Source organism: Mastomys coucha, unplaced genomic scaffold (assembly GCF_008632895.1).
Source record: "Mastomys coucha isolate ucsf_1 unplaced genomic scaffold, UCSF_Mcou_1 pScaffold11, whole genome shotgun sequence".
NCBI lineage: Eukaryota > Metazoa > Chordata > Mammalia > Rodentia > Muridae > Mastomys > Mastomys coucha.
Window position 1 is genome coordinate 9,730,700 of NW_022196893.1, and position 26,020 is coordinate 9,756,719.

General features: G+C 52.0%; 3 protein-coding genes across 4 annotated transcripts in view; 2 read left to right on the forward strand and 1 right to left on the reverse strand.

Annotated features, from left to right (window-relative positions):
* The first annotated feature begins 3,554 nt into the window (after positions 1–3,554).
* On the forward strand, positions 3,555–5,709 carry Galr3 (galanin receptor 3). Its single transcript, XM_031358082.1, has 2 exons — positions 3,555–3,958; positions 4,573–5,709. Exons 1-2 carry the CDS (start codon positions 3,600–3,602, stop codon positions 5,321–5,323), a joined length of 1,110 nt encoding a protein of 369 aa, XP_031213942.1. The 5' UTR covers positions 3,555–3,599; the 3' UTR covers positions 5,324–5,709.
* An 8,263-nt stretch (positions 5,710–13,972) lies between these two features.
* Positions 13,973–24,679, reverse strand: Ankrd54 (ankyrin repeat domain 54). Of its 2 annotated transcripts, none has more exons than XM_031349105.1 (8): positions 24,242–24,677; positions 22,622–22,669; positions 19,229–19,327; positions 17,030–17,101; positions 16,389–16,436; positions 16,173–16,297; positions 15,400–15,507; positions 13,973–14,983 (listed from the first exon to the last, which is right to left on the reverse strand). In XM_031349105.1, the coding sequence occupies exons 1-8, from the start codon at positions 24,564–24,566 to the stop codon at positions 14,909–14,911; spliced, it is 900 nt and encodes a 299-aa protein (XP_031204965.1). In that variant the 5' UTR covers positions 24,567–24,677; the 3' UTR covers positions 13,973–14,908. The 2 variants fall into 2 exon arrangements, 1 of the variants encoding a protein (XP_031204965.1); XR_004112711.1 differs by having other exon boundaries at positions 13,975–14,983; positions 17,030–17,096; positions 24,242–24,679.
* The window catches only part of Eif3l (eukaryotic translation initiation factor 3 subunit L), a 35,647-nt gene continuing 33,959 nt past the window's right edge, over positions 24,333–26,020 (forward strand). Inside the window, exon 1 of the mRNA XM_031349067.1 lies at positions 24,333–24,768. Coding sequence (XP_031204927.1) covers positions 24,565–24,768 — 204 coding nt within the window. The 5' untranslated portion in view covers positions 24,333–24,564. The remainder of the gene's footprint in view (positions 24,769–26,020) is intronic.

Genomic DNA, 26,020 nt, shown 5'->3' on the forward strand with positions numbered 1-26,020 from the left:
GAAACCCTGTCTTGAAAAACCAAAAAAAAAAAAGTTTATTGTGAGGGAAGGGAGCAGAGACCTGGATAAGAGGTAGAGGCAGAGAAAGAGACTGGCCAGGAACACATGGAAACAGAGAAAAAGAAAGTAGAGGGGATAGAGAGAAGGAAGGGCTGTGGGGTGGGGGAGGGGTGAGCAGTCCTGATTCACTGCTGCATCTGACAGGCTATGGCAGATAGTGAAAACTGTTGCTAGGTGGCTGTTGGGAGGAGCCTAGTGGAACTGTCTGTAAGCCAACAACATCAAAATCAGAAATGCCTGCAGGCCACCACCAGCAGGTCGGGTACCTGAAGCCACATACCCCATCAGCAGCTTGATGTGTGTGTCTTGTGCAGGCTGACAGCTCATGCCCATGCCCGGGGACCAACCGTAGCCACTAAGGGATGTGTGGGGAGCATACCCAGCCAGGACCAGAACACCAGGCCCCGGCCCACCCACACCTAAGTGAGGCTGCCATCCAGCGGCACAGCAGGAGAGCCAGCTCCTGCAGCTCCCAGGCACTGCTGCTGGCATTGTTTGTCAGGAGGCAGTTCCTGTGGCAGTGGCACCATGACAGCCCAGGTCAGTTGGCCACAGTGTTACTGCATGCTGTCAACCAGCATGGGGCTCAGCAAGCCGGCTGATTTCCAGGTTTGGTTCTCTCACCTTGCAACTCCTCTGCCATCCAGAAGGGGTCATAGAAGGTGCCCAGTGGGCACAGCATGTGATCCAGAGTGGGCATATACCAATAGTCTTCAGGCCTCTATGACAAGCTATAAGGCATGGGAAGACCAGCTGCAGATCAGCCCTAAGTCCTCATCGTGTTGATTCCAGGCTCCAGCTGCCAGGCCATGTTGTCCTTGTCCTCTGCATCGAGCGTGGGGAATGGGGGGTTCAGAATGAAGGCTAGCAGGAGTAAGGGGGGGAGGTGGTAAAGACACCCTGGGGCTCCAGCCATGATGGTCTGTCCTCCTTGCTCCACAGCCAGGTTCTCAGTGCCTGCCTCCCCTCCCTTCTCCCCTCTAACTACCTGATCAGCTCAGCCCTGCTGGGTCTCAGAATCCTCTACACTGGTACTTTGGAGCCCAACCCCAGCAGGGAAGGAGGGGTTCTAGAGGCCAGGCCAGTGGGGGTGTTCCAAGGGGTGGGAAGAGGTCATAGAATCTGCCTAGGTCTGGGACTCTAGGTATGGATATATGTAGATTCACACTTCTGAAAGTCTACTGCATTGTCACCGTGATTTTAAAAATCTCACATCAAGTCTAAAGACCTACAAATGCCCTGTCCAGGGATCTGAAGTGCCCGCCTTTCTGATCACCAGCTCCAGAGGATCTGAAATGCAGCTTTGCGGCTTCTAGGACTGGCTCCTAGCAGCTTCAATCCAGTGAGTCTCTGTGTGTGGCGTTGGTGACACTAGAGAGACCCCTCAAGCACTGGTACCTGCATAGGGGCTTCCCACAGGAACTGGTCTTGAGCGTTGCCCAGATCTCCCAGTCCTGGCTCCACGGAACACTCTTCTCTGAGGTTCCCTCCGCCTTCCCAGAAGTAGAAGGCTTCTTCCCCTTCCCAGCTCTCTGCAGACTTCTGCCCTTGATAACAGTTGTCCAATAGTCAGTCTCTTGGTTGCCAAGTCTAGGGTCCCTCCCTCCCCAAGGGACAGCTGCTCTACCCCTGGAAGCATTTGGCCATAGGCCACTCCTCCTAGGGCTCATGCCAACCATTCAGCCACATCTACTAGCCTCTGGTTTGTGGCTGGGCAAGAGGCTCTCGGGTGAACTAAGTGCAGATCCTCTTATCTTTTTCACCTCAGCCATAAAAAACTTCTTACAAAATGGAAAGGCATAGGTCATGTTCTCCTTCTGGAACCTTCTCTAGTGTTCCCGTGGCTCTCCGGCTAAACCAAGACCTGGCTTCCAGTAGATGAAGCCCCTGAAATGGGGTTTGCACCTGAAGTCCACAACAAAGAGCTTTTGGTCCTGGTTTCCCAGTCTTGGAAACTCCATTTAAAAGTAGAAATCCTTTCTGAGCTTAGATCACAGTTCTACGTGGATCCAGGGAAGCTAGGCACTAGCGGGGAGGAGTCACAGGCCACAGGAGGTGGGAGGTGCCAGGAATGGGCTGAGCCCTGGGCGTGAAAGGGTTAACCATGAAAGCCAATCTCCTAGAGCGGAGATCAATGGGTTACTGCCCATGAAAGCGAGAATGAGGTAGCAACAACGCAGACAGGCAGAGAAGAGCCAGGCTGAGGAGCATGCCACCCCGGGGAAATCGGGGGTCTGTGGATGAGGGAGGCAGTCCACTCCGGAGCAGTAGCGAGTGCCCACATCCAACTCAGCAGGACAGCTGAGGGCAGGGGAGAGGAGAGGAGAGGCCTTGAAGATGAAGAGCGTGAAATAGGAAGCAGAGGCGTACCTGCACGGAGGCAATCAAGGGCTGAACCAAGAAGCCCCAGCCTGGTCGCTCTACCAGGAAGCATGCGGGGGCCCAGTGCCTAGGGCTGAGGTGGGTGCCGCCTATCCTGGGGGGCTTGGTGCGTGTGGGTGCTGTGTAGGGATAGATGTCCCCCTTCACCCCTCCTCCCTGCCTCCTGACCCCCCCTGCTCCCAAGTCATCCCACTGCTGCGCTGGTCCTGGAGTGCAAGGGGACCCACAGGTTGTAAACTGTGAGTCCGGGCAGGGATGAAACCAGCAGTGTGCGCACAGACACGTGCACTGGGACATGTGTGAACACTCGGGTACCACCTGTTGCAGTCTTTCAGATGCGCATTCCAGCCTAGGACTGAGGATCACGACAGCCCTAGATCTGTCCCTCACTCAGGGTGTGATATTAGCCACTCGTGTCACCTCTCTAGGCCTCAGTTTCCCTGTGTGCAGAGCGGAGGCGGTGACATCTGGGGTCTTCCTAGCTCTGGTGCTATAGTGCTCTCATGAGGAAGGATTCTCCAGGGACTCGGTCAGGGGTGTCACCAGCAAAGCCTATCACCACAAAAATGCCCCTAAATACAAAGGTGTCTCTTGAGTGCCCAACGTGGTTGAGAAAGAAAATATAGCCAGAGTTTATGTTCTGTCTCACCAGCTGCAGCATCTTCATCTTATTCTGCCTGTGTTTTCACATGCCTTATAAATCCAGAATAACCGGGCAGTTGTGGCACACACCTTTAATCCCAGTACTTGGGAGGCAGAGGCAGGTGGATTTCTGAGTTCGAGCCCACCTGGTCTACAGAGTGAATTCCAGAACAGCCAGGGCTACACAGAGAAACTCTGTTTCGAAAAACCAAAAAAAAAAAAAAATCTAGAATAACCAAAGAGCCCTCCAGGTTCTGGGTTACAGAGGTGTTCCCTAGAAAACCAAGGGAACACACACACACACAAACACACACACACACACACAACCAGTGTGACTGCCAGGTTCTTGCTCACGCACTGACTCTGGCTTTGTTCTACCTTCTTCTGTCCTTCATGAACTTCTAGCCCAGATGCCTGGTCAGATCCAGGCTAGAGGAACCAGATCCCAGGGTCAAGTGCCTGGAGCCCCAGCCTCCTGTCTGAAGACCCATTTTCTCTTTCTCATTTGTTAGAAAATGACTGACATCCAGAACATTTCGTTGGATAGCCCTGGGAGCGTAGGGGCTGTGGCAGTGCCTGTGGTCTTTGCCCTCATCTTCCTGTTAGGCATGGTAGGCAATGGGCTGGTGTTGGCCGTGCTGCTGCAGCCTGGCCCAAGTGCCTGGCAGGAGCCGGGCAGTACCACGGATCTCTTCATCCTCAACTTGGCGGTGGCCGACCTTTGCTTCATCCTGTGCTGCGTGCCCTTCCAGGCGGCCATCTACACACTGGACGCCTGGCTCTTTGGGGCTTTCGTGTGCAAGACGGTTCATCTGCTCATCTACCTCACCATGTATGCTAGCAGCTTCACCCTGGCGGCTGTCTCAGTGGACAGGTGAGCTGTATACCTGGGGCAGGCCCGAGAGGGACCTGGACGGATTCTTATTAGTTAGCGGAATATAACTAGGGACCATACATTGGTGGGAGGAAAGGAAGGCCTCAATGGTACCTGCCCTTCCACCCTCCAGTGTGAACTTCCAGAGGGCGTTTCTATGCCGCAAGTATCAGCGCAGGGCCCGGTATAAATTGGAATTGTGTAGCAACAAAAGACACTCTCAGCCGAGCAGTGGTGGCGCACGCCTTTAATCCCAGCATTTGGAGGCAGAAGCAGGCGGATTTCTAAATTCGAGGCCAGTCTGGTCTACAGTGTGAGTTTCGCAGGACAGCCAGGACTACACAGAGAAACCCTGTCTCAAAAACAAAACAAAACAAAACAAAACAAAACTCAAAAAAACCAAAAACAAAAAAGAAACTCACAATGCACTCCTCAGATGCTAAACATTGCCTCACATTTATCCATGGCTTGAAAATTCCCTAGCCCATGAGGCTCTTCTCTTTGAGCCCTTGCTAGATGCTAGGCAAGGGAATTAGATGGGGAAATTAAGGCAGGCACGGGGCGGGCTCTCAGGAGGCCCCTCTCCCTTTTACTTCCCCCGCCCCCGCCCGCAGGTACCTGGCCGTGCGCCACCCGCTGCGCTCCCGGGCCCTGCGCACCCCGCGCAACGCGCGCGCCGCCGTGGGGCTCGTGTGGCTGCTGGCGGCGCTCTTTTCCGCGCCCTACCTAAGCTACTACGGCACGGTTCGCTATGGCGCGCTCGAGCTCTGCGTGCCCGCCTGGGAGGACGCGCGGCGGCGCGCGCTGGACGTGGCCACCTTCGCTGCGGGCTACCTGCTGCCGGTGGCCGTGGTGAGCCTGGCCTACGGGCGCACGTTGTGCTTCCTGTGGGCCGCCGTGGGTCCCGCGGGCGCGGCGGCGGCAGAAGCGCGCAGACGGACGACCGGCCGCGCGGGGCGCGCCATGCTGGCGGTGGCCGCGCTCTACGCGCTCTGCTGGGGCCCGCACCACGCGCTCATCCTCTGCTTCTGGTACGGCCGCTTCGCCTTCAGCCCGGCCACCTACGCCTGTCGCCTGGCCTCGCACTGCCTCGCCTACGCCAACTCCTGCCTCAACCCGCTCGTCTACTCGCTCGCCTCGCGCCACTTCCGCGCGCGCTTCCGCCGCCTGTGGCCCTGCGGCCGTCGCCGCCACCGCCACCACCACCGCGTTCATCGAGCCCTCCGTCGTGTCCAGCCGGCGTCTTCGGGCCCGGCCGGTTATCCCGGCGACGCCAGACCTCGCGGTTGGAGTGTGGATCCCAGAGGTGATGCCCTGCGCGCTGGAGAGACTGGACTAACCCTGTCCGCCAGGGGACCCCAATAACCCTGCCTGCTTGGACTCTAACAGCTGTCGGTCTGTCCTCTTCCCTGGGCAGCAGAATGTCACCAAGTAGCATCTAGGCCATGGCAGCCTCGCCAGGCTTCACCGAAAAGCAGAGGCAAAGTTGCAGAGACACATGGGTGGTTAATATTGGCCCACCTAATTAGGCACAGGGTCCCAAAGCAGGCAGACTCAGCCCCTCTCCAGAGCCAGTCTAGCAGGACAACAGTCCATTCACCTGGCCGTAGCATCCACGCCCAGTTTTTCTGTCACCTTTGACTAGATCCCTTTGGTCCCAAGCCCTGGCTTAACTTAAGTATTCTCGGGGAGGGGGCAGACACTAATTCAGGTACACCAGGCTGGCCTAGAACTGGCTACTGTAAAGAAGGACGACCTTGAACTTCTGATCCTCCTGCTTGTGTGACCCAAGTGCTGGGGATGATGGGTGTCCCAGACTCGTGGCTTGTTCAAGCAGGGAATAATTCCTTTAGCTCTTACTATGAACCTCATAGAGTGCTCTTTCGTTCAGTTATCAAGACAGCATTTTAAGGTAGATATGTTTAGCCTTTTTGTTTGTTTTTCAAGACAGGGTTTCTCTGTGTAGCCCTGGCTGTCCTGGAACTCACTCTGTAGAGCAGGCTGGCCTCGAACTCAGAAATCTACCTGACTCTGCCTCCCAAGTGCTGGGATTAAAGGCGTGCGCCACCACTGCCCGGCTGTTTAGCCTTCTTTTTACACTTATAGAAATTAAGGGTCGCCGGGCGGTGGTAGCGCATGCCTTTAGTCCCAGCACTTGGGAGGCAGAGTCAGGTAGATTTCTGAGTTCAATGCCAGCCTACTCTACAGTGAGTTCCAAGACAGCCAAGGCTACACAGAGAAACCATGAAAAAAAGGAGAAGAAGGAGAAGAAGAAAGAAATCAAGGATAAGAGAGGTGACCTAGGGAATGTTTGGTAGAGGCTGGATCCAATCCATGGCTGTCTAACAGATTCTATGCTCCCTGGCCCCCTTTTTTTAGTTCCTTGAAGTTTCTTTGGTTTTCACTGGTTTATATTTTTTATCTATTGTTTGTTTCTATGATGCTTTTTATGGAATTTTCATGCCTTTGTGAATGGTAGGCAAGTGCTCTACCACTGAGCTGTGTCCCCAGTCCGGGTTTGCCTCTAACTTGTAGCTCTTCTGCACCCAACATCCGATTCCATGTTCTAGAAGCTTCAGAGCTCCTTGGCTACTAAGGCCTTGTGGCCACTGGCCTTCCTGTAGTCATGTGGTCTTGGGTTAGTAGCCCAGACACCTTTTATTATTATCTGAGCTCTTTGGTGTTCCTGGTTAACAAGAGACACTGAATCTCATTTGGCCCCAGCTGGCCTCCTATTGCCCTACCCCCACACCATCCCCACACACAGCTGAGGAAGCCCCGTGGCTGTAGAAAAGACTAATTAACCAATAAATCAGTCTTGCTGGGTCCCAAGCTGCCTGGTTCTGCCCTCCCTTCCCACATGTCAATAATGTTGATTAGCTTCAGGGCTGAAATCTGCACACCCTGACACACCTCCTGTCTGCTGGATAGAGCACCCTGTGAAGGGCTCTCCCAGTGAAGAGGCAGCTGCTTGCTGGTCATTATGACCTGCCACCTGCTGCTGATCCAAAAGTCCTGAGAGGGAGCTGGCTTTAGCCAGGCAAGCAACTGCTTCCAGGCCCCCACACCAGGCCTAGTGTCTTCTCCACGGTCCTGCCAAGGTTCCAGGCTCAGTGGGAAAGTTCACTGAACATAGGGAGTGTACCATTATCTCTGAGTAGCATCCCCAGTGGCTGACACCACTCTGTGCCTCACTCAACATTGGTAAACAAAGGGGAATGTCTCCATTTTCAGAAGAGACTCCCTGGGCACAGGGAGGCAGGTTAATAGGACCAGGGACAAACAGAAATGAGAGATGGATGGTAGCATCATTTAAGCAAATGTGGAAATAGCCCATGTGTTTACCAGCCTCCGAGTGAAGTGTGGAGTCCACACACTGGCACTTTATTCCATAACATAAATAGGAACATCAGTCACAGAGGACAGGCCTTGAAAATAAACAATGGCTGGCCTGGCGAGATGGCTCAGCGTGTAAGAGCACTGACTGCTCTTCCAAAGGTCCTGAGTTCAAATCCTAACAACCACATGGTGGCTCACAACCATCTATAATGAGATCTGACGCCCTCTTCTGGTGTGTCTGAAGACAGCTACAGTGAATTACGCCAGAGCAAGCAGGGCCAGAGTGAGTAGGGCTGGCAGAGGTCCTGAGTTCAATTCCCAGCAGCCACACACGATAGCTTACAGCCATCTGTACAGCTACAGTGTACTCATACACATAAAATAAATAAATCTTGAAAAAAAAGGAAAGAAAATAGGCAATGGCTGCCAGGCAGTGGTGGCACACGCCTTTAATCCCAGCACTTGGGAGGCAGAGGCAGGCAGATTTCTGAGTTTGAGGCCAGCCTGGTCTACAGAGTGAGTTCCAGGACAGCCAAGGCCTAGAACCGGAAAAAGGAAAAAGAAAAAGAAAATAGGCAATGGTTGTATATATATTATAACCTGAGTTTGATTCTCCACAACCCATTCCTACATGTGAAGACCTGACCTTCACATGTGTATGATAGTATGTATGAATATGAATGTACTCTCCCTACACATACACTCATACAGACACATAACATGTTTGCATAAGTGGGACATTATGGTGCCCAACTTTAATTCCACCCCTCAGGAGGCAGAGAGAAGCAGATCTCTGAATTTGAGGTTAGCCTGGTCTACTTAGCAAATACCAGGCCATCCAGGGCTACACATATCCTGCCTCAAAAGAGAAAAGAAAGCAAAAATAAAGTAAAATTAGAATGTCATAATACTGTGCAGCCCCTGGGCATGCTAACAACATTGAAGTTTGAAGATTATATTTCATAAGTACATTTGAAGCATAAACCAAAATGGGTCGGGGACCTACTCTAGACCCAGGGGACACTTTCAGGGCAGCCCAGCATGGAAGTGTGGCTCAGAAAGCTGTCAGAGATAGTGTATACCTGCAAAGTAGAGATGAACACAGAATACCCCGGGCTGGCTTAGAGGAAGTGAGTCTAGTCTCCCAGTTGGGATTTTTCTCTAGTCCTCTATAGGTCCATGCAGGTGGCCCAGCCTTTATGAACTAGAAGAGAACAAACACTTATGGGACCCTTCACTGTGGTCTGAGGCTGTTCAACTGGTAGAAGACTGCTGTACAGCCGGGCCCCTAGCTGGCTCTCTGAGGGATGACATATGGAAGCCCAAGAAACAGCCTACGATTGCCTGTGGGTGGATACTTGTACTTGATCCTCCTGGTTGGGAAGAAAAACCTGAGCCCTGTCTGTCTGTCTCTTCTTTACCCTAAGCCTGGCTCTCAGAGAAGCCAGGGGTGGCCTGAGCTCATGCTGGCCTTGTCTGGGAAGACTGAGCCCAACTACAAAGTTAACTCCCAGAGAAGGTACAGCACAGAGACGACAAGTGTCACCCCAGCAGGGTCTGGTGGGACAGGTTAGTAGCCCGCCACTGGGGAACTGAAACAGGGGGTTCTCAAGTTCACTGTCTGTCTAGGCTAGAGAGGCCAGCCTGGGCGTTTTATTGAGACCTATCTCAAAAAGTAAGGAGAGACCCAGTCAGGGACAGTGCACACCTTTGATCCCAGCACTGGGGAAGCAGAGGCAGGAGGATCTCTGAGAGTTTAAGGTCAGCCTGGTCTACAGAGCAAGTTCCAGGAGGCTACCACTCAGTGGGAGACTGCCACACACACACACACACACACACACACACACACACACACGAAGCCCTGAGTTCAAGCCCCAGTACTGCTAGAAAAAGGGCCTAACAGAAGAGAATGCTACCACATAAAAAGCTACAACTGTCTCACACATGCCTTTTAAGTCCAGGATTCTGGAGGCAGAGGCAAGCCAGCTCAAGGAACTGCCCAATTAGGACCTCTGGCTTACACCACACACACACACACACACACACACACACAGTCATGTACAAATAAACCTTCACTAAAGTTCCCTCTAGAATCCTTGTTTGCGTTGCCCAAGGAGGCAGGAGCTTCCCTGCTGAGTAGCCTGGCTGACTTGGTGTACTTATGTAGCCCAGGCTAGCCCCACAGTCAAAGCACTTCTCCTGAGTATTGCAATTCCAGGCACGCACAGCCATGCCTGGTTCCTGAGGTGACAGGTTTTCTGAAAGAAGACAACCCAGAAGAGCCAGGGGTGAGGCAGTGAAAGCAAGCATTTACAGCTCATGTGGGAGATGTGGTGAGCCAGTAAGGACAGCAGGGAATCCATATCTCAGGCAGATTAGACTGGGCACACCATGGTTTCCCAGAGGGAAGAGGTGAAGAAGTAGGGCTCCCTCAGAAAGCCGCAGGGTTGCCATGTACAGGCTGGGAGCCCCAGTGAGGAAAGCCCTCAAGGCCCAGACTAGAGGTAGGAAATGGTTTTTTGCAGACATGACATGAAGATTGATGGCCTGCTGTTAGGTTTAGACTTGGCCGCCAGGACTCCAGGGTTTGTTTTAGGACTAATAAAGTGCTCGGAAGAGCAGGTGGTTGCAATAAATAACATGGTTAGGAGAAAGCCGTGTGTCCTGTGGAGCCCAAGGCAGACAGTGGGGGCTGGAATGGAGGCTGAGTGAGGCCAATCTGCTGCCCTCAGAGCCCAGGAAAGGCCACCTGACCCGAGGGCCCAGCCACCCTTAAGTCAAGGTTGGGATAGTCTTATAGGGAAGAAGCCCTTCTGACCTGGAGCAGGGTTTGGATTCTGTAGCCCTTGCCCTCTTGTTGGTGAAAAAGTCTGTCTTTTTTTGAGACATGGGCTCACTAGGCCAAGCTGGCCTTGAATTCACAGAGATCCACTTTGCTTCTGTCTCCTGAGTGTTGGGATGAAAGGCATGTGCCACCATGCTCAGCTGGTGCAAAACTTGTAAGGAGCAATGTGTAGCATTTACATTTGAGCACCTACTAGGCGCAGCAGGAAAGACAGCCAGGAGCCAGAAAAGGACCCATCAGCGTGGACTCCCAGAAAAACACTTCCAGGGAAGGCTTGTGCCCAAGGCCAGCATTAAATGTGCATTCACCATAGCACGAAGAGGGAGATGTGGAAGACCATTTGTAGGCACTACCGATGGCAGGGATCTGTGATGGCCCAGGATCCCCCCAGGAAGGGAGGCAAAGGTTCTGGGGACACACAGTGAAAAAGGCTGGTTTTCCTCTCAAGACTTGATTCTTTCTAGGGGCACTGAGGAGTCCTTGCACCTGTTCTGAATTTGGTGAGGTGTCAGGGGCTCTCTGCTGCTGCCAACACTGGTGGCAAGTGTGGTGGGAAAAACCAAGGGAGACAGAGACAGGGACACTGGCCAGGCTGCTGAAAATCCAGGGCTGAAGACATTCGGGACAAAGACAGTGGAAACCTAACCAACTAGTGAACTGTGTGGGAGGTGCCATGGTCAGGGTCGAGGACAGTTGAGGAGGAAGAGGAAAGAGGTACTTAGGCTTCTAGCTTGACCCCTGGGTGGCAGTGGGGATGACTAAGGGGACAGATTCAAAGGAAGGTGATGAGCTGGGTTGAGACATATCTGACTACAGGATCTATGTAGGGGATGGTGGGGTGTCCTTAGGGAAATGGCCTGCTATACCTGCCATGTTTTATTTAGTTCTTGCCCTTGACTCTGGAACTTATGTCTCATCTGGTTTGAAGAGAGAGTAAACCAGAAAGGTTGAGCACCGTGCTCTAGGCCACAGGCTCAGGTTTGTCTGATTGGGTTTTAGGCAGTCATACAAGTGGCAAGCTGGAGCTGATTGATTCCGGGTGGGGTGAACTAGAACGTGGAAAGGTGGTGGTCTCCCTGAGCCCAACCTTATGCCACGGCAGGGCTGCCTGGCCCTGGCTAAAGTGAGGCCCCTCCTCCTGCCTTGGGCTGGCAGGGACAGCATCATCTATCAACTTCGAGGCATGGACCTGGGGGAAAAGCACCAATTAACCATCCCAGCTTTCCTGTTAATGAACATCACCTCCCGTGCAGGGCTCATTTGTGAGCTGCTGCAAGATGATGGGAAGCCAGGCTGAGAGCTGGTGAAAGAGGCTGAGACTGATTATGGAGACATCTGCTTGGCAACAAGCTAAGTAAGTGGCTTGTTGTGGGGGTGAGGCTGGAATGGGAAGGATGGTACCAGGACAGGAGTACATCGAGGATCCCTCAGCATCTGTGGCTCTGGAGAGCTGTGGAGCTGGGGCAGGCAGGCACCGGCCTCAACCACTGGGCCAACTCAGAGCAGCACAGGGGAAGGGGTGTGTTTCAAACTCTGTTGAATCTCAGCTCAGCTGCTGTACTGAAGTGGGTAGAACCAGGCAGTTTAGCTGGGCCTCCACTCCAAGGCACTATCTTATGGTCCTAGCCTGAAGCACCTCCTAGGAGCCTTCCCTTTGTAGCTTACCCCTCCTCCTTTGCGGGGTATCCTCCCCAAAAATCAGCTACCTAGGCTCCTGACCTCATGACCTCTGACCATCGTCTTGGTACCAGGTACATGTCTTACCCACTGTCCACACTGTACTGGGCGCTCTGGCAAGAGAGGAGAGAGCAAGCCCTATGCTTCTGAGAACACTGACCTGACAGACCGGCACTCACTCAGTGTGCCCATCCTAGCAAGCACATCCCAAGAGCACTGCAGAGGCCGGGCTTTTGGAAACCAGCCTGGGGAGAACGCTAGGCTAGAGTTTGACACTCGGCTTATTTCAAGCAAGCCACCTTCTAAGCTTCAGTTTTCCGACTCTGTAGACCAGGAGAGAGAGTATACACATAAAGTGACAACTTTATCACAGACTCTCAAGCTATCCAGAACACGTGCTGGCACACAGTAGGCACTTAACACATACCACCACCCTCTGTGGGGAAACATGGTGAAGAGGCTCTGTTTTGGGGCATGGTATAAATGAGGTTGAGGTGGGTCTAGCTGCCTGGGTAGGGGACCCTGGCAAACCTGTTTGTTCAGGTGTGGGTGGCAGCAGGAGCAGACCCACCTCAGACCTGTGAACACGCATGGTCTGAGTAAGTGTTCAGTAAGGACTGTTGGTGTTAGGAAGGAGTCGGGCCCAGGAGAAGCCAAGAGCTTCCCCTTCCAGCCCTGCCTACAGCACCCTCTCCCCCCATCAGGAGCGGGCAGCGGCTGCAGAAGCAAGCCCAGAGGACTCCTTCAGCTATGTTCTTTCCTGCCCCCTGCCCAGGCCAGCGCCCAGGGCCCACTCATGTTTTCTGACTCACTCAAGTGTCTGAGACAGTCTATCTGGCTGGTTCTTTAGACTGATTCAGGGTTAAAGGAAATATTCTGGCTGGAAATGGGACAAGGCAGATTGCCTGGCCGCCTGACCAGTGTTGATGATTAACCTAGAAGCCAACTTCCTGCCTCAAGCCCTCCCTTCTCTGTCTGCATGGCCACAGAGGGAGTTAGCAACAGACGCTGTGCTAGGGCCAACAGTGCTCTTGGGGCCAGCCTGTGGTAACAGGGATGCCGGGCCTCCTTGTTCATGGAGGCCCAGGCTTCAGGAATCGATTGGTCCCTGTGTCTTAGAAATTCTGTGTTACCTTGGGGCAATTTTGAAGTCCCAGCACACCCTGCTCTTCATATTCAAAGCAGCAGCCTGGGGCAAGGTGTCCTTGGCATGCCCAGGAAGCCGGGAGGACCCTGGCAGCTCTTTCTGCTTCTGCTTCAAGGGCACTGAAGCTGAAATTCCCAATTTCTCTTAATGTGGACTTCTCAGGATACCAATGTACATGCCACACAAACCGTCCCCTGTCCTGAGGTTCACATCCCTTCCCTAAGCCAGAGGGCTGGTAACCAGGCCTCAACTTCTTCCAGGTGGTCTAGGGTAAGTAGCCCAGTGATGCAGTGTCTGAGAGGGGCCGGTTCCTTCCAGCTCTGCCTCTTTTCTGTCTTGGTCTCCAGCCTGCCCCAGTAGAGAGCAAGATCAAGTGAGCCCTGGGCCCCAAGCAGTGAGGGTCACCTGGAGTTGGTCAGGCAGAGGAAAAATCTGCATCCCACGCCCAGCCCTCTGTCCCTGTCAGCAGGGACAGCAGCTGCCCCTCCCCGGCCTTGAGGCTGCTCTGAAGCCCTTTGCCCTATCAACAAAGGAAATTTTGAGTTTTCCTCCCCACAGGGAGCTGGGGGTAGAAATTCCACCCAGTTCTCCCTCCAAGGTCTGGGGAATGGCTGAATTTCAGTCCAGTACCAAGCTGGGATTTGAAGACAGGCTCTCTTCTGCCAGTAGCCAGGGCTTTCAGCTTGGAGAGAAAGTGGGGCAATGCCAGGCCCAACATGGACTGGGAGCCTAGAAGCCATTAGCCAGATAAATCGCTGTCTGGAGGGGCAGCTGAGGTTTGGGCTGCCCCCCTACCTCCCACAGACACCCCAGGTATATCTCCCTCGGGATATAGGGTAGGCCAGACAAGTTCAGCAGACCAGAGACCTCTGCAATGAATCTGGGCCCTGTTACTTTCTCAGTTCTTGTTGCCACTACAAGAAGCCAACACACACACACACACACACACACACACACACACGCACACGCACACGCACACACGCACACAGAAAACCAAAAAACAACAACCAGCTTAACCAACAAATTTCTTTTCACAATTCTGTAGGCCAGAAAGAAAAACGTGTCCGGCTGGGCTTTAGCACAGCTGTCAGCAGAGCCAGTCCCTGCTGACGGTTCCGAGGGAGCCGCTGGCTGTCCTCTGCCAGCTCCCGGCTTCTTTCTCGATGTCTCACATCCACAAGGTACCAGTCACCTCCTGCTCCTCCCCCAGGGCTCCCTGGGGTGATATCCAGCTCACCTAGTGATCCAGGATCCTCTCTCCACTAAATCCCTCTAGTTATATATCTGTATGGCCTCTTGTCACAACTAAGGCCTAGAGGATCCTGGGGTAAGGACCTGGGCCCACAACCCACTATCAACCACTGAGAACTGGGCTGCAAAACAGACCCCCATTCATAATGTTTCAGAGACTGGGAGGGAAGGAGCTACAGATATTTCTTTGGGCTAAACAGGGTCCTTTCTAAGCTTGAGCAATGTCCCTCTTTTGCTCAAAGACATCTCACAGTGCAGTGTTTCCTTGAAAGTCAGGAGCAAGGCTAAACTGAAATGCTGGTATAAGGGGCAGGGCAAGCTTAGAGACCCACAGCAGCCCGGGCAGCCACAGAGTGCCTATCCAAAGCCAAATGACAGTAAAAGAAGCCCATGGCTGGGAGGAACTAGAGAGGGCTCTGAAGTGTGCTAAGGGCATAGGGAGGCCACAGGAGGAGAGTGGTGTCTGCTACAACAGCACTTGTGGCCTGGAATGTGGTGGCTACAGAGGCTGGCATTCATTCTGCAGCAGGAGCAGGGGCTGTGGTCCTGACCCAGAGAGATGATGCAGACTCAGTTCTGCCCTCCACATCTAAGGGCAAGGGCAGGGTCAAACTCCAGCGTCCCCCGGGCTTCCCTGGAGTGAGCTCAGAGGGCAGGAGGGCGGCGACACAGCAAGGAGCAGGCTCCCTTGCTACCTCTTCTCCAGACTCTGCATCTGCAGACTGAGGGAGGTGAAGCTGGCCAAGAGGTCCGTCACTTCATCCACCTGCAGGGAGACAGCAAGGCTGATCCGGGAGTGTCGCTGGGCAGGGGACATGGGCATCGCCCCTCTTCAGGGCATACAAATGCTTCCCCCTCGTGGTGTTTCAATGAGCAGGATGGGGGTTGGAGACTTTTGTGTTGTGCTCAGCAGAGTCCCTGACCAGTGAAGGACCCTGACATCAGCCTTTCTCTCTGCCTATGGGTTCATCCTGGATATCACATGTTTTGGTAACTGCCCTGGAGAGCAGCAACTTGAGCACACACCACCCACTTCAGCTTCAAGGACATAGGCAGAGGCTGGGAGGGCCATGGTGGTGGCAACACCCTAGGTCCTGTCTTTTTTTTGATACATGGTTCTGGCTGCATTGGAGCAGGGCTGGACTGGTTAGGGCTCCTGCCTGGTCCTGGGGTGCAGCTCACCTGTTCTTTGGTACTTGTCATCTGGAGGCGGGTGCAGAGGTCATCTAGCCGTTCTCGCTGTTCATGCCGCCCCAGGCGCTCAAGGTACTCCCGTAGCATGTGGATGATCTGGAAGGAGATAGGGAGCTGTAGGCTAGTGGGCAGGCACAGGCAAGTCCCCACTGCCACTGTTACTGTAACTGTTGGGCATTGGTTCTAATGCTTTGTCTTATTTCGGCTCCCAAAGCCATGCCCCAGATGCCTTTGACTGATAATAAAGAATCGCCATATAGCCAATGGCTGGGCAGGGAGATAGGGCGGGACTTTTACATTGTGTGGGCAAAGGACGGAGAGAAAGGAAAGGAGGGGAGAATCGCCGTGACCTGGAGGGTCATAGCAACATAAGTGGAAATGGAAAACAGCCCTATGGGGTAGTGGGGTGGGGGTGGGGGTACCCAGAAGGTAACAGGGCAGCAAAGATAAAACATATATTTAGAAGGTGTTAGGTGGGAGGATTAGAAATGCGCAGCCATTGAGCTAGTCAAGGCATATCGAAATTAGGTGGCGTGTGATATTGTGTGTGTGTGTTTTTCATTCACAGATACAGAGAGTTCTCGGGTGGGCGCATCGTGCTCAAGCGACAACCCCCGTCCCCCACCAGCCAAAATGGTTTAACAAATTCACTATTACACATAACAGAGGAGCAGGGGTATTGGGGTCAGTCAGATCAGGAGCCCTAAGCCAGAGGCAAGCTGTCTGTGAGCATGATACCCATCCAAGGAGGAATCACTCACCTGCTTCACCTCGAGGCGCACGGCCTCCAGGCACTGGGAATGACCCTCCTGTAGGATGTTCAGCTTCGACTTGGCCAGATGTAGGGGCGTGCGGCCAGCTCGGTCTAGGGCATCTACACGGGCCCCTGTGGGAACAGGCAGAGGAGGCATTCTGGGGATGAGATAGAGAAACGGGGCGGCGGTGGGGGTGGGGGGTGGGGAGAAGGGGCCACATACCTCCTCGAAGCAGTGTGGTGATGACAGGAACATGGTTGGTGCAGGCCGCTGTGAAAGGAGAGAGACTTAAGGACCACAACTGTGGCGATCAAGGGAAGAAAAGCTGAGTCTCTGAGTGTGGCAGTGCCATGTTATCTCCTGAGACAGTGTCACCAGGGCAGTATGCCCTACTGAGTAGGCCTCAGATCAAGTCCAGTTTTCTCCCTGTGCAGCTGGGGAAACTGAGGCATGGAGCTAGGACTCACTGTAATGGGGTCAGTCAACAGCAAGGCTGGGGCACCCAAAGTGCTCAGAACCCACTTCCTAGCAGAGCTGTCTGCAGCCAGTCCAAGGATGCACAACAACCCTGTCAAGTGCACAGCCTACTGGGAGTGGATGGCCATGGGGCAGAGGCTGTGGGGAGTGGATGGCCATGGGGCAGAGGCTGTGGGGAGTGGATGGCCATGGGGCAGAGGCTGTGGGGAGTGGAAGGCCATGGGGCAGAGGCTGTGGGGAGTGGAAGGCCATGGGGCAGAGGCTGTGGGAAGTGCACATTTGTGGTGCAGGCCCTGCTAGGATGCTAGAAGATCCTGCTGGGAACCTGCCGAAACCTAGGCTTTACATGTCAGAAGTCTAGCTAGTGGTGGCTTTGGAGGACTTACCCAGGTGCAATGGTGTGTTGCCCAGACCATCCTGTTGGTTGGGGTCGGCCCCATGGTCCAGGAGCAGCTGCACTGAAAACAGAAAAACCCCACTATACTGTTAGAGGTTCCCATCAACTACACCTCACCCCGGAGCCAGCAAAGTTTTGCTTAGAGTGTAGAGTGAAGTGGAAACTTCTGGTTCTTCCATCTCCTGTCACTAGTGCCATACACGGTCTTAGATGACCCCACTACTCAGGGACAGACCTCATCTTATTACATCACTTCCAACTACAGGGCCGCCTGTAACAAAGCACCAGGCTGAAGACCTTCGTGTCCTCTTTCATTTGGGGCTCAGAGTAGTTGCTTTGCAGACCAATATCAGTAGTAACATACTTGGTCTAATAACTATAAACATTCCTAAGTTTGAGGGTGAGATCAGGATGTTCAGTGGTAACCTGGACAACAGAGGTCAGAGGTTAGGAACCACAAGCTGAGCCAACAGTCTCATTGCTGACTGTGCCCTTCTGTCTTCAAAGAAACCAGCAATCTCCACTTCAGTGGAGTGCAGAATCCAGACACGCCTCCCCATGTTGTTGCATGTATTGTTTGATCTGTAGGGTGCAGGACTCCAAGGGTCAGGAACCAAGGACTCCGGGAGGGTTTCTTGGCTTCTCAGTCCTATCTAACTGAGGAGAAGTCTCCTGAAGGTATTTCCTATTCCCCCTGCAGCAGACGAGCTGCCATGAGAGCCAGGCATAGACGATGCTGCACTCCATGAACAATCTCCCCTCTTTAGCAGCCCTAGGCTACCTCATGGTGCCAATCACCAGCTAGAATCACCTTGATTAAGGCAGAGTACAAGGAAGCCAGGCTAAGTCTCACAAAAGAACAGAAGCTAATTCCAGAGGGACTAGTCATAGATGAGATATAAACAGTAACACTATCACGTTTCTAGAAGGAAACAGAAGGCCATCTTTGTGGGGTAGGCAAAGATTTATAAAGAGTCACACAGAAAACCCACTAACCATAGGAAAGAGCAGCATGGAACCATAGCTGGGCCTGGAGGCTCAGGTCTGTGATTCTAGGGCTGAGGCTAGAGGGTTTCAAGCTCAAGGCCTACAAGAGTTAGGTAACATGAGCTCAAGGCCAGCCAGGACAACTTATGAAGACCCTTTCTTAAAATAAAAAGAAAAGTTGGGAGCTGGTGGCACATGGCTCCCAGCACTCAGGAGGCAGAAGCAGGAAGATTTCTGACTTAAAAGCCAGCCTGGTCTTCAGAATGAGTTCCAAGACAGCCAGGGCTACAGAGAGAAACTCTGTCTTGAAAAACAAAACAGAACAACCAAAACAAAACAAAGTGTAGTAGTTTGAATACGCTTGGCCCAGGGAGTGGCACTATTAGGAGCTGTGGCCTTGCTGGAGTAAGTGTAGCCTTGTTGGAGAAAGTGTGTCACTGTGAGGATGAGCTTTGAGAGCCTCCTCCATTCTTCTATTTGTTTTTGGAACAGGATGTACAACTCTCAGCTTCTCTGGCACCTTCTCCAGTGTCTGCCTGGATGCTGCCAAGCTTCCTGCCATGATGATAATGGACTGAACCTCAGAACCTATAAGCCAGCTCCAATTAAATGTCTTTTGTAAGAGTTGCCTTGCAGTGGTGGTACACACCTTTAATCCCAGCACTTGGGAGGCAGAGGCAGGCGGATTTCTGAGTTGGGGGCCAGCATGGTCTACAGAGTGAGTTCCAGGACAGCCAGGGCTACACAGAGAAACCCTGTCTTGAAAAACCAAAGAAAACCCCAAAAAACAATGAAAACCCTAACTAAGACAACCAGGACATAGGTTAGTGGTAGAACACTTGTTAAAATGAGTGAGGCCCCTGGGTTCAATCTCCAGGACCACAAAAGAAAGAAAAAGAAAAATATAAAAAAAGTTGGCCCAGGTTTGTATACTCCTAGCACTCCGGAGGCGGAGGCAAGGGGATTAGTTTATGGTCATTCTCAGCCACACAGCGAGTGTGAGGCCAGCCTAGACACACACACACTCACCAAGCCCACCACGGTGGGATATATCTGTGATCCCAGCACTTGAGGACTCTGTTCATAAGGCTTCCTTATGCCAGACCCCTGCATCCCCTGAAGTACACAGACAGCAATTTCTCTCCCACGGCTTAGAAACTGTTAATGCCTTTGACCAGCTCTGTTGCCTCCCAGGACTCACCAATCTGGTCATTGCCATTGCAGGAAGCAAAATGGAGGGCTGTTCGGCCTTTGTCATCAGCTGCACAGGGATCCGCACCATCTTCCAGCAGCTGCTGCACTGACAACCAGGATGGAGGAGGGAGGAGAAGGGTGACAGAGCAGGCGTGTTAGCTATGCTGCAGTCCCTAAGGATGGACAATGCTCAAGGGCCCCTCCAGATAAGCCATTCACAGATCACAGAAAAGTTGGTCCCTCCTGAATGCTGGCCCTCCAGAGACTTTTAGCCCCGTGAGGAACTCTCTGATTGTAATGGCCATGGACTGTGTTTAAGCTATGTTTCTAGGGATCAGACAGAATGTCAGAAGGGACTGTCTATCTCCACAGTAGGATCTGAAAAGTTACAGTAATTGTGGCATAGGCTGTGGCTCCATCCCTTTCTCTGCTTGGATACATGTGCATTCCAGCTGGGCACAGCTGCCCAAGCTACTGGCTGTACTTACTTGGTTCTCAAGAAGTAGCAGCACTTTGAAGGGGAAGGAGCACAAGCCCCAGGGACATACAAAATCCAGGATAAGCTAAGCAAGGAAGAACTGCACAGCCATCATTGTGAGGCGGTGGCAGGAACTGGGCTGGGAACAGCACGAAGGCCTGGATTTGCAGTCAGTCACCAGAAAATGGGCAGCAGCATCTCTGCCCTGCCTATCTGCAGCACTGCTATGATGGCATAATGGCTGTGGTATTCCATCTCTGACAGCTCGAGCCCCTGTAAAGGGGGAGACATTATGCACTAATGACTATGTCCATGCGAGTGGGGAAAATTGCTGCCAGTCATTTTTGAGTCAGTGACATTAAAGGCTCTTTCTCCCAGGAGCCCGTCAGGGATCCGAGTCCTTGCAGCCAGAGGAAGAACTGTTTCCAGTCCGCGTGGCTCTCCCAAGCTGAGTCAGCCCCCTCTTTCTCTCCACACCTCGCCCATGTTCATCCTGCTCCTGAACAGCAAGAGCCTGTGCTCCTCACTGCACAGGGTACTCAGAGTTCTGACCAGCAGCATCCTCACAGTAGCCCAGCGAGGCGTCATAACCACGTCACAGGCCGGGACAGTTTGCCCATTGAGACAGCGTAAGGTTCAGGGGCCACGCTGACCCAGGAGACAAGAAGTAAAGTATATCGCTGCTGTGTTTTGTGTTCAGTCTGGGTTTTAAACTGGTTGTTACTGTGTAGTCTTCCTTATCAGCTATTTTACAGGCTTAGAGCTTTGATACAAGGCATAGTGCCCTGCTCAGTTAGTGTTGGGGACTGGCTGACTGGGTGTGGTGGCACGCTCCTATAACCATAGCACCCTAGAGACAGAGAGAGGAGAATCACAAGTTCAAGGCTAAACTGAAACCCACTAGCACAAACCCTATTCTCTTGCACGTACTAGAGACATTAAGGGGGGGGGGCATAGTCAGGAAGGCTCAGTGGGTAAAGGTACTTGTCACCAAGACTGATGAGCTGAGTCCAAGGCACAAGGTAGAAAGAGAGGAAGTACACACAAGTTGTCCTCTGACATCCACAAGCACACCATGACACTCGTTCCCCCAAATAAGAAACATTAAAAGAAATTTTTTTGTTTTTTTTTTGTTTTTTTTTTTTTGTTGTTAAAACTTTCTAAGGTGATGCTTAAACATCCTAAAGCATTCAATTTCATGGCAAACAGATCGAGCTGTGAAGTGGACAGCCCTCCTAGGTCCTGGGCCTGCTGACAACTGCTTTGCCAAAGGTAAGGGAACCATCTGGAAGCAGGTTCCCGAGGTAACCCCATGCCTGCTGGAAGCGGGTTCCCATAACCATGGGCCTGCACCAGTGTTGACAGCTTATGTTCATGGTGTATGAAAGTGTACATGCGTATGGTGTGCATGCAGAGTGCAGAGGAGGACCAGAGGAGGGCATCAGGAATCATTTATCACTTGCCATCTTTTTTATAACACGAGGTCTCTTTCATTGAGCTTGCAGATTCCTGTTCCAGTTCAGTTGCTGTCCTTTAAGCTCCTAGGATCTACCTGTCTCTAATCCCGTAAGGCTGGGGTTCGAGGGACAGGGAGCCATAACTGACATTTTCATATCGGTCCTGGGGATTTGAACTCAGGTCCTATGGCTTTTTTTTGTTTGTTGATTTTTTGGGTTTTTTTTTGTTTTTGTTTTTCAAGACAGGGTTTCTCTGTATAGCCCTGGCTGTCCTGGAACTCACTCTATAGACCAGGTTGGCCTTGAACTCAGAGATCTGCCTGCCACTGTCTCCCAAGTGCTGGGACTAAAGGCGTGCACCACCACTGCCTGATTGGTCCTATGGCTTTTATAGCAAGTGTTCTTACCCACTGAGTCATTCCCCAGGCCACCTATTATTTTTATCTCCCTGCCTACCCCAGGCTGTTTTAGAATTTGTTGTGTAGACTCGACTGGCCGTAGTTTATGATCCAACTACCTTTGTCTCCCTAGGGCTGGGACTGAGGGCATACTCCACCACACTGAGGTACGAATAGAGGAAATAATCTGAGGACTAAAAGATCTGAAATCATGAGCCCATCCTTAGGTGCTATTTTGTCTAAATAGTCTGTGACAGAAGTCTGACAATACAGCAGGCACAGTCAACAAGCACCCCACTTCCCCTGACACATGGGAGGTGCGGTCAGTGGGTTAAATCCTTAGTCTTTAGTAGTAGTAGTAGTAGTAGTAGTAGTAGTAGTTGTTGTCCTAGAGTAGTCCTTGTACCTCTGATGCTCTACCTCAGTTAGGGAATGTTTGGAAGCATCAATAGTAAGCCAGTCTCTGTGCTCTGAAGGGAGCCCCGCCCATGCTCGGCAGGTGCTCTGTAAATAACAGGCCTAAAACAGCACTTAGGAGGCAGGCAGATCTCTGAGTTTGATGCCAGCCTGGTCTACAGAGTGAGTTCCAAAACAGCCAGGGCTACACAGAGAAACCCTGTCTCGAACCTCACACCCTCCACCAAAATAAAACCCCCCACATCTAAGGACCAGTTACTGAGCAGCGAGAGTTGGCCACCTGTCAGGTGGAATGTTAACTCCTGGGAGCCACAAGTTCCAAAATGGGCACTTGTTCTTTGCTGTGTCCCGGGGTGGGGGTTGGGGGGGGAACAAAACAAAACCAGACAGACAGACAGATAGACGTGGTTGTTAGGATCAGGAAGCACACAGAATGATGAGCACTATGAGACCAGGAAAACTTCAGGTAATAGAGGAGCATGGCGAGGGAGTACCTTGCTTCCATTTCCCACAGCGACTTCAGAGTCAAGGAGTAAATATAGTGAGCCTGCTCCAAGGGAGTGAGGGTGAGCTGGCAGGCGGCCCAGGGACTGGGGGACTTGGCTTTTTTCCTTCCCCCTCAGCTCACAGGTCCGCCTGGACACACTCACCTGTTTCTACATCATTGGCATTGGCTGAGTCCCTCAGCCTCTTCAGAGCTATAAAGAGAGAAGTAACAGTTAAAAAAAAAAGAAATTCCAGAACAAAACAGAAGGCTCCCTAGCCTTTCCTCATCGCCACCTTTAGTCCCAGCAGTACTGAAGCAAAGGCGACAATACAGAACGCACTGGCCTGGCAACAAGGAGAGACTGGATCAGGGCCACAGTTGGAGAGGCCACTTTCTGTAGCAAATATGACTTCTGGGAGCCAGAGCTAATTTCTGCCACTTGTGGTAGCTGGCGACCTTGAGCCAGCCAGTTACTTACCCTGGGCCTCAGCCTATTATCTCATAAAACAAGGCTGAATTGTCCTGCCAGCTCAAAGCTGTTACAATGAAAATGGAAATTAATTTTTTTTTTTTTTTGAGACAGAAAGAATAAGAGGGTTTACTTAGTCCTTTCTGAGGTAATCAGCCAACTTATTATGTGACTTCAAGGCTGGTCACTCCTAAACGAAACTTTCCCCCTTTCAAAAGCATCGCCTCTATTTTATAACTACTCAGTTGTTAGAGAATGGCCCCAAAAGATGCAAACTAGATCTAACAATTGCTTACGTTCATGCACCACTGTTTTGTTTTGTTTGAAATTCTCTTTTTAAATTTTATAATACCAGTATACCAGGACAAACGCTGTTAGGTGTAAAAAGAGACCTTAAAACTTTCCATTCTTAGCCGGGCGGTGGTGGTGCACACCTTTAATTCCAGCATTTGGGAGGCAGAGGCAGGAGGATTTCTGATTTAAAGGCCAGCCTGGTCTACAGAGTGAGTTCCAGGACAGCCAGGGCTACACGGAGAAACTCTGTCTTGAAACAAACAAATAAAGAACTTTCTATTCTTACTTCTACACCTCATTTTCCTTTTCACCCCTAAATGGTAGAAAACAATATAACAGACATACCAAGCAGTTTGGCTGACCTGTTTTCTATGTGACTTGGAATCAAGATGACTGAATGGTAATCGCTGGACTAGATGGTAATTGCCTGGACTCACACTGTGGACCTGGAACTTGCTACTTAGACCAGGCTAGTCTTGAACTCACAAGGATCTCCCTGCCTCTGCCTCCTGAGGGCTGGAATTACAAGTGTGCACTACCACACCTGGCTGTTTTCTTGCTTACAGTACATTCTGTACAGGTCACTTCTCATGGGTCATAATGTATGTATATGTTGAAAGGATTAAAAAAAAAAGGTGGATCAAACAAGTGTTTGGCCCCTCGCAAAGGTAGAATATACGTTGAGAACCTTGCCTAACTTTTAACACCCTAGTAAGGCTGGTAGTGTATCCATTCTACAAATAGAAAACCGAGGCCCTAAGTGACTATGGGCCAAGTGTGGAGCAGTCTGATTCAGATCTGTGCATTCACACAAGGTGGTACAGCGTGGCCACTGGCTCTGGGGCTCCCTCCTTTACTAACAGAAGTATTCTCCATTGTCCCACATTATTGTCTAATAACCACCCTCGGGAGTGTAAAGTTTGTACTCAGGGATGAACAAGTAGACAAAGCCACGGCTCTCCGCAGCTAGAACTACTGCGATCACTCACAAGCAACCCCAGGGTCCCTGGCTGAGCTCACCGTGCACCTCTTTGCCCGTGGGCCCGAGCCGACGGTGGGGCCTGGCGGCACGCCTCAACCGCCCGGCGGGAATCTTGCAACGCAGTTCGTCGCGAGGCTCGACGTCCTGCTGCCACAGGACCTGGAGGTAGCGCAGCGGGGACTGGGCCCTGCCCACCGCCCGGCCCGGGAGGCCGGCGCCGCTACCCAGCGCAGCGCCGAGGTCCGCGAAGGAGAACAGGCCTCCGGCTTCCGCCAGAGGCTCCGGCGCCACCGCGCACTCGCCGTCCGAACTCGAGCGGCCCGATCGCGACTCGTCGTCGGCGCCCCCGCCGGTGGCTGCCATGGCAACGGCTAGGCGCGGGCCTGGCAGCGTCAGCCTCGTTCCGAACCGACCAACGGACCCGCTTCCCTCCAGGAGAAGCTTCGCTGTCAGCGAACGGGCGGGCGGGGCCTGCAACCAGGGCAACAGCCTGCGGGCGGGCCGGACCGCGCCAGAGCGCCGGACCAATCAGAGTTCGCACAGCCTGCACAGCCCAGCCAATCAGGTAAGGAAGGCAGACTACGAAGAGAACACTGGTTTTCGGTAGTATAACTGGCGGGTATTTAAGCCAATTAGAAATTAGGGCTGCTTTTTCACTAAGCGGTGTTGCTACCGGAGCCAATAAAATAGCGGCGTTCAGGACACGCCTTTCTTCCTTTTCTTCCTTTGTTAGCTCCGGAAAGACGACTGGCAAATGCTTTAGCCAATCAAGGTAAGATGGTCTCCAGCCAATCGGGAAGGAAAGTGAAAGAACCGAACTACTCTCGTGTAGGTGTGTTTTGACTCAATTAACTTAAAAACACACACGCGCACGCGCGCGTGCGCGCATACACACACACACACACACACACACACACACACTCTCTCTCTCTCTCTCTCTCTCTCTCTCTCTCTCTCTCTCCCCCCCCTCTCTCTCTCTCCCTCCCTCCCTCCCTCCCTCTCTCTCTCTCTCTCTCTCTCTCTGATTTGGAGGTATCACGAAGTAGGCGATAATATCTTCTAACCTAATAGATTTTTGCTTCGTCGAGTTCTCTTGCCCTTCTCCCGAATCACTGCTTTAACAAAAAGTATTATATTCTGTGTCATTATACAAGAGTAACCTTGCAGTAGGCAGATTAGCTAAGAGCCATTCCTTAGCTTGGAAAGTCCTACAGATCGCTGGTCTGAACTTGACCCAAGGGAGGTGCAAGCGCATACACACCGCGCACACGTGCGCACACACACCACACACAAAAGTCATTTATATTCTATCAGTTGGTAAATAAAATGGAAGACACTTCTTGAGAGACCAAATAAATACCTGTAACACTACCTTGTGCTAATTAAAGGACTTGGGTTCTAGTCCTGTTCTACCTACCCCAAGTTTGTGATTTGAGGGCAACTTCTTGGAGTTGGTCTTTCCGACCTGAAAGGTTAGTTTCTCCGGGTAGCCCTGACTGTACTGTAACTCATTGTGTAGCCCAGTAGTCCTCAAACTCAGAGCTCAAACTCAGAGGTCCACCTGTCTCTGCCTCCTGAGTGCTGGGATTATAGATAGATAGATGATGGATAGATGATGGATAGATAAGTAGATATTTCTTTCTCCCTTTTTTCTTTTGGTTTTCTGAAACAGGGTTTCTATGTGCAGCCTGGCTGAGCCAGAACTTGCTCTGTGGACCAGGCTGGTCTCCAACTTACAAAGATCCAACTGCCTCTGCTTTCCTAAAAAAAAAAAAAAAAAAAAAAAAATTTTTTTTTTTTACTTTGGTTTTTTTGAA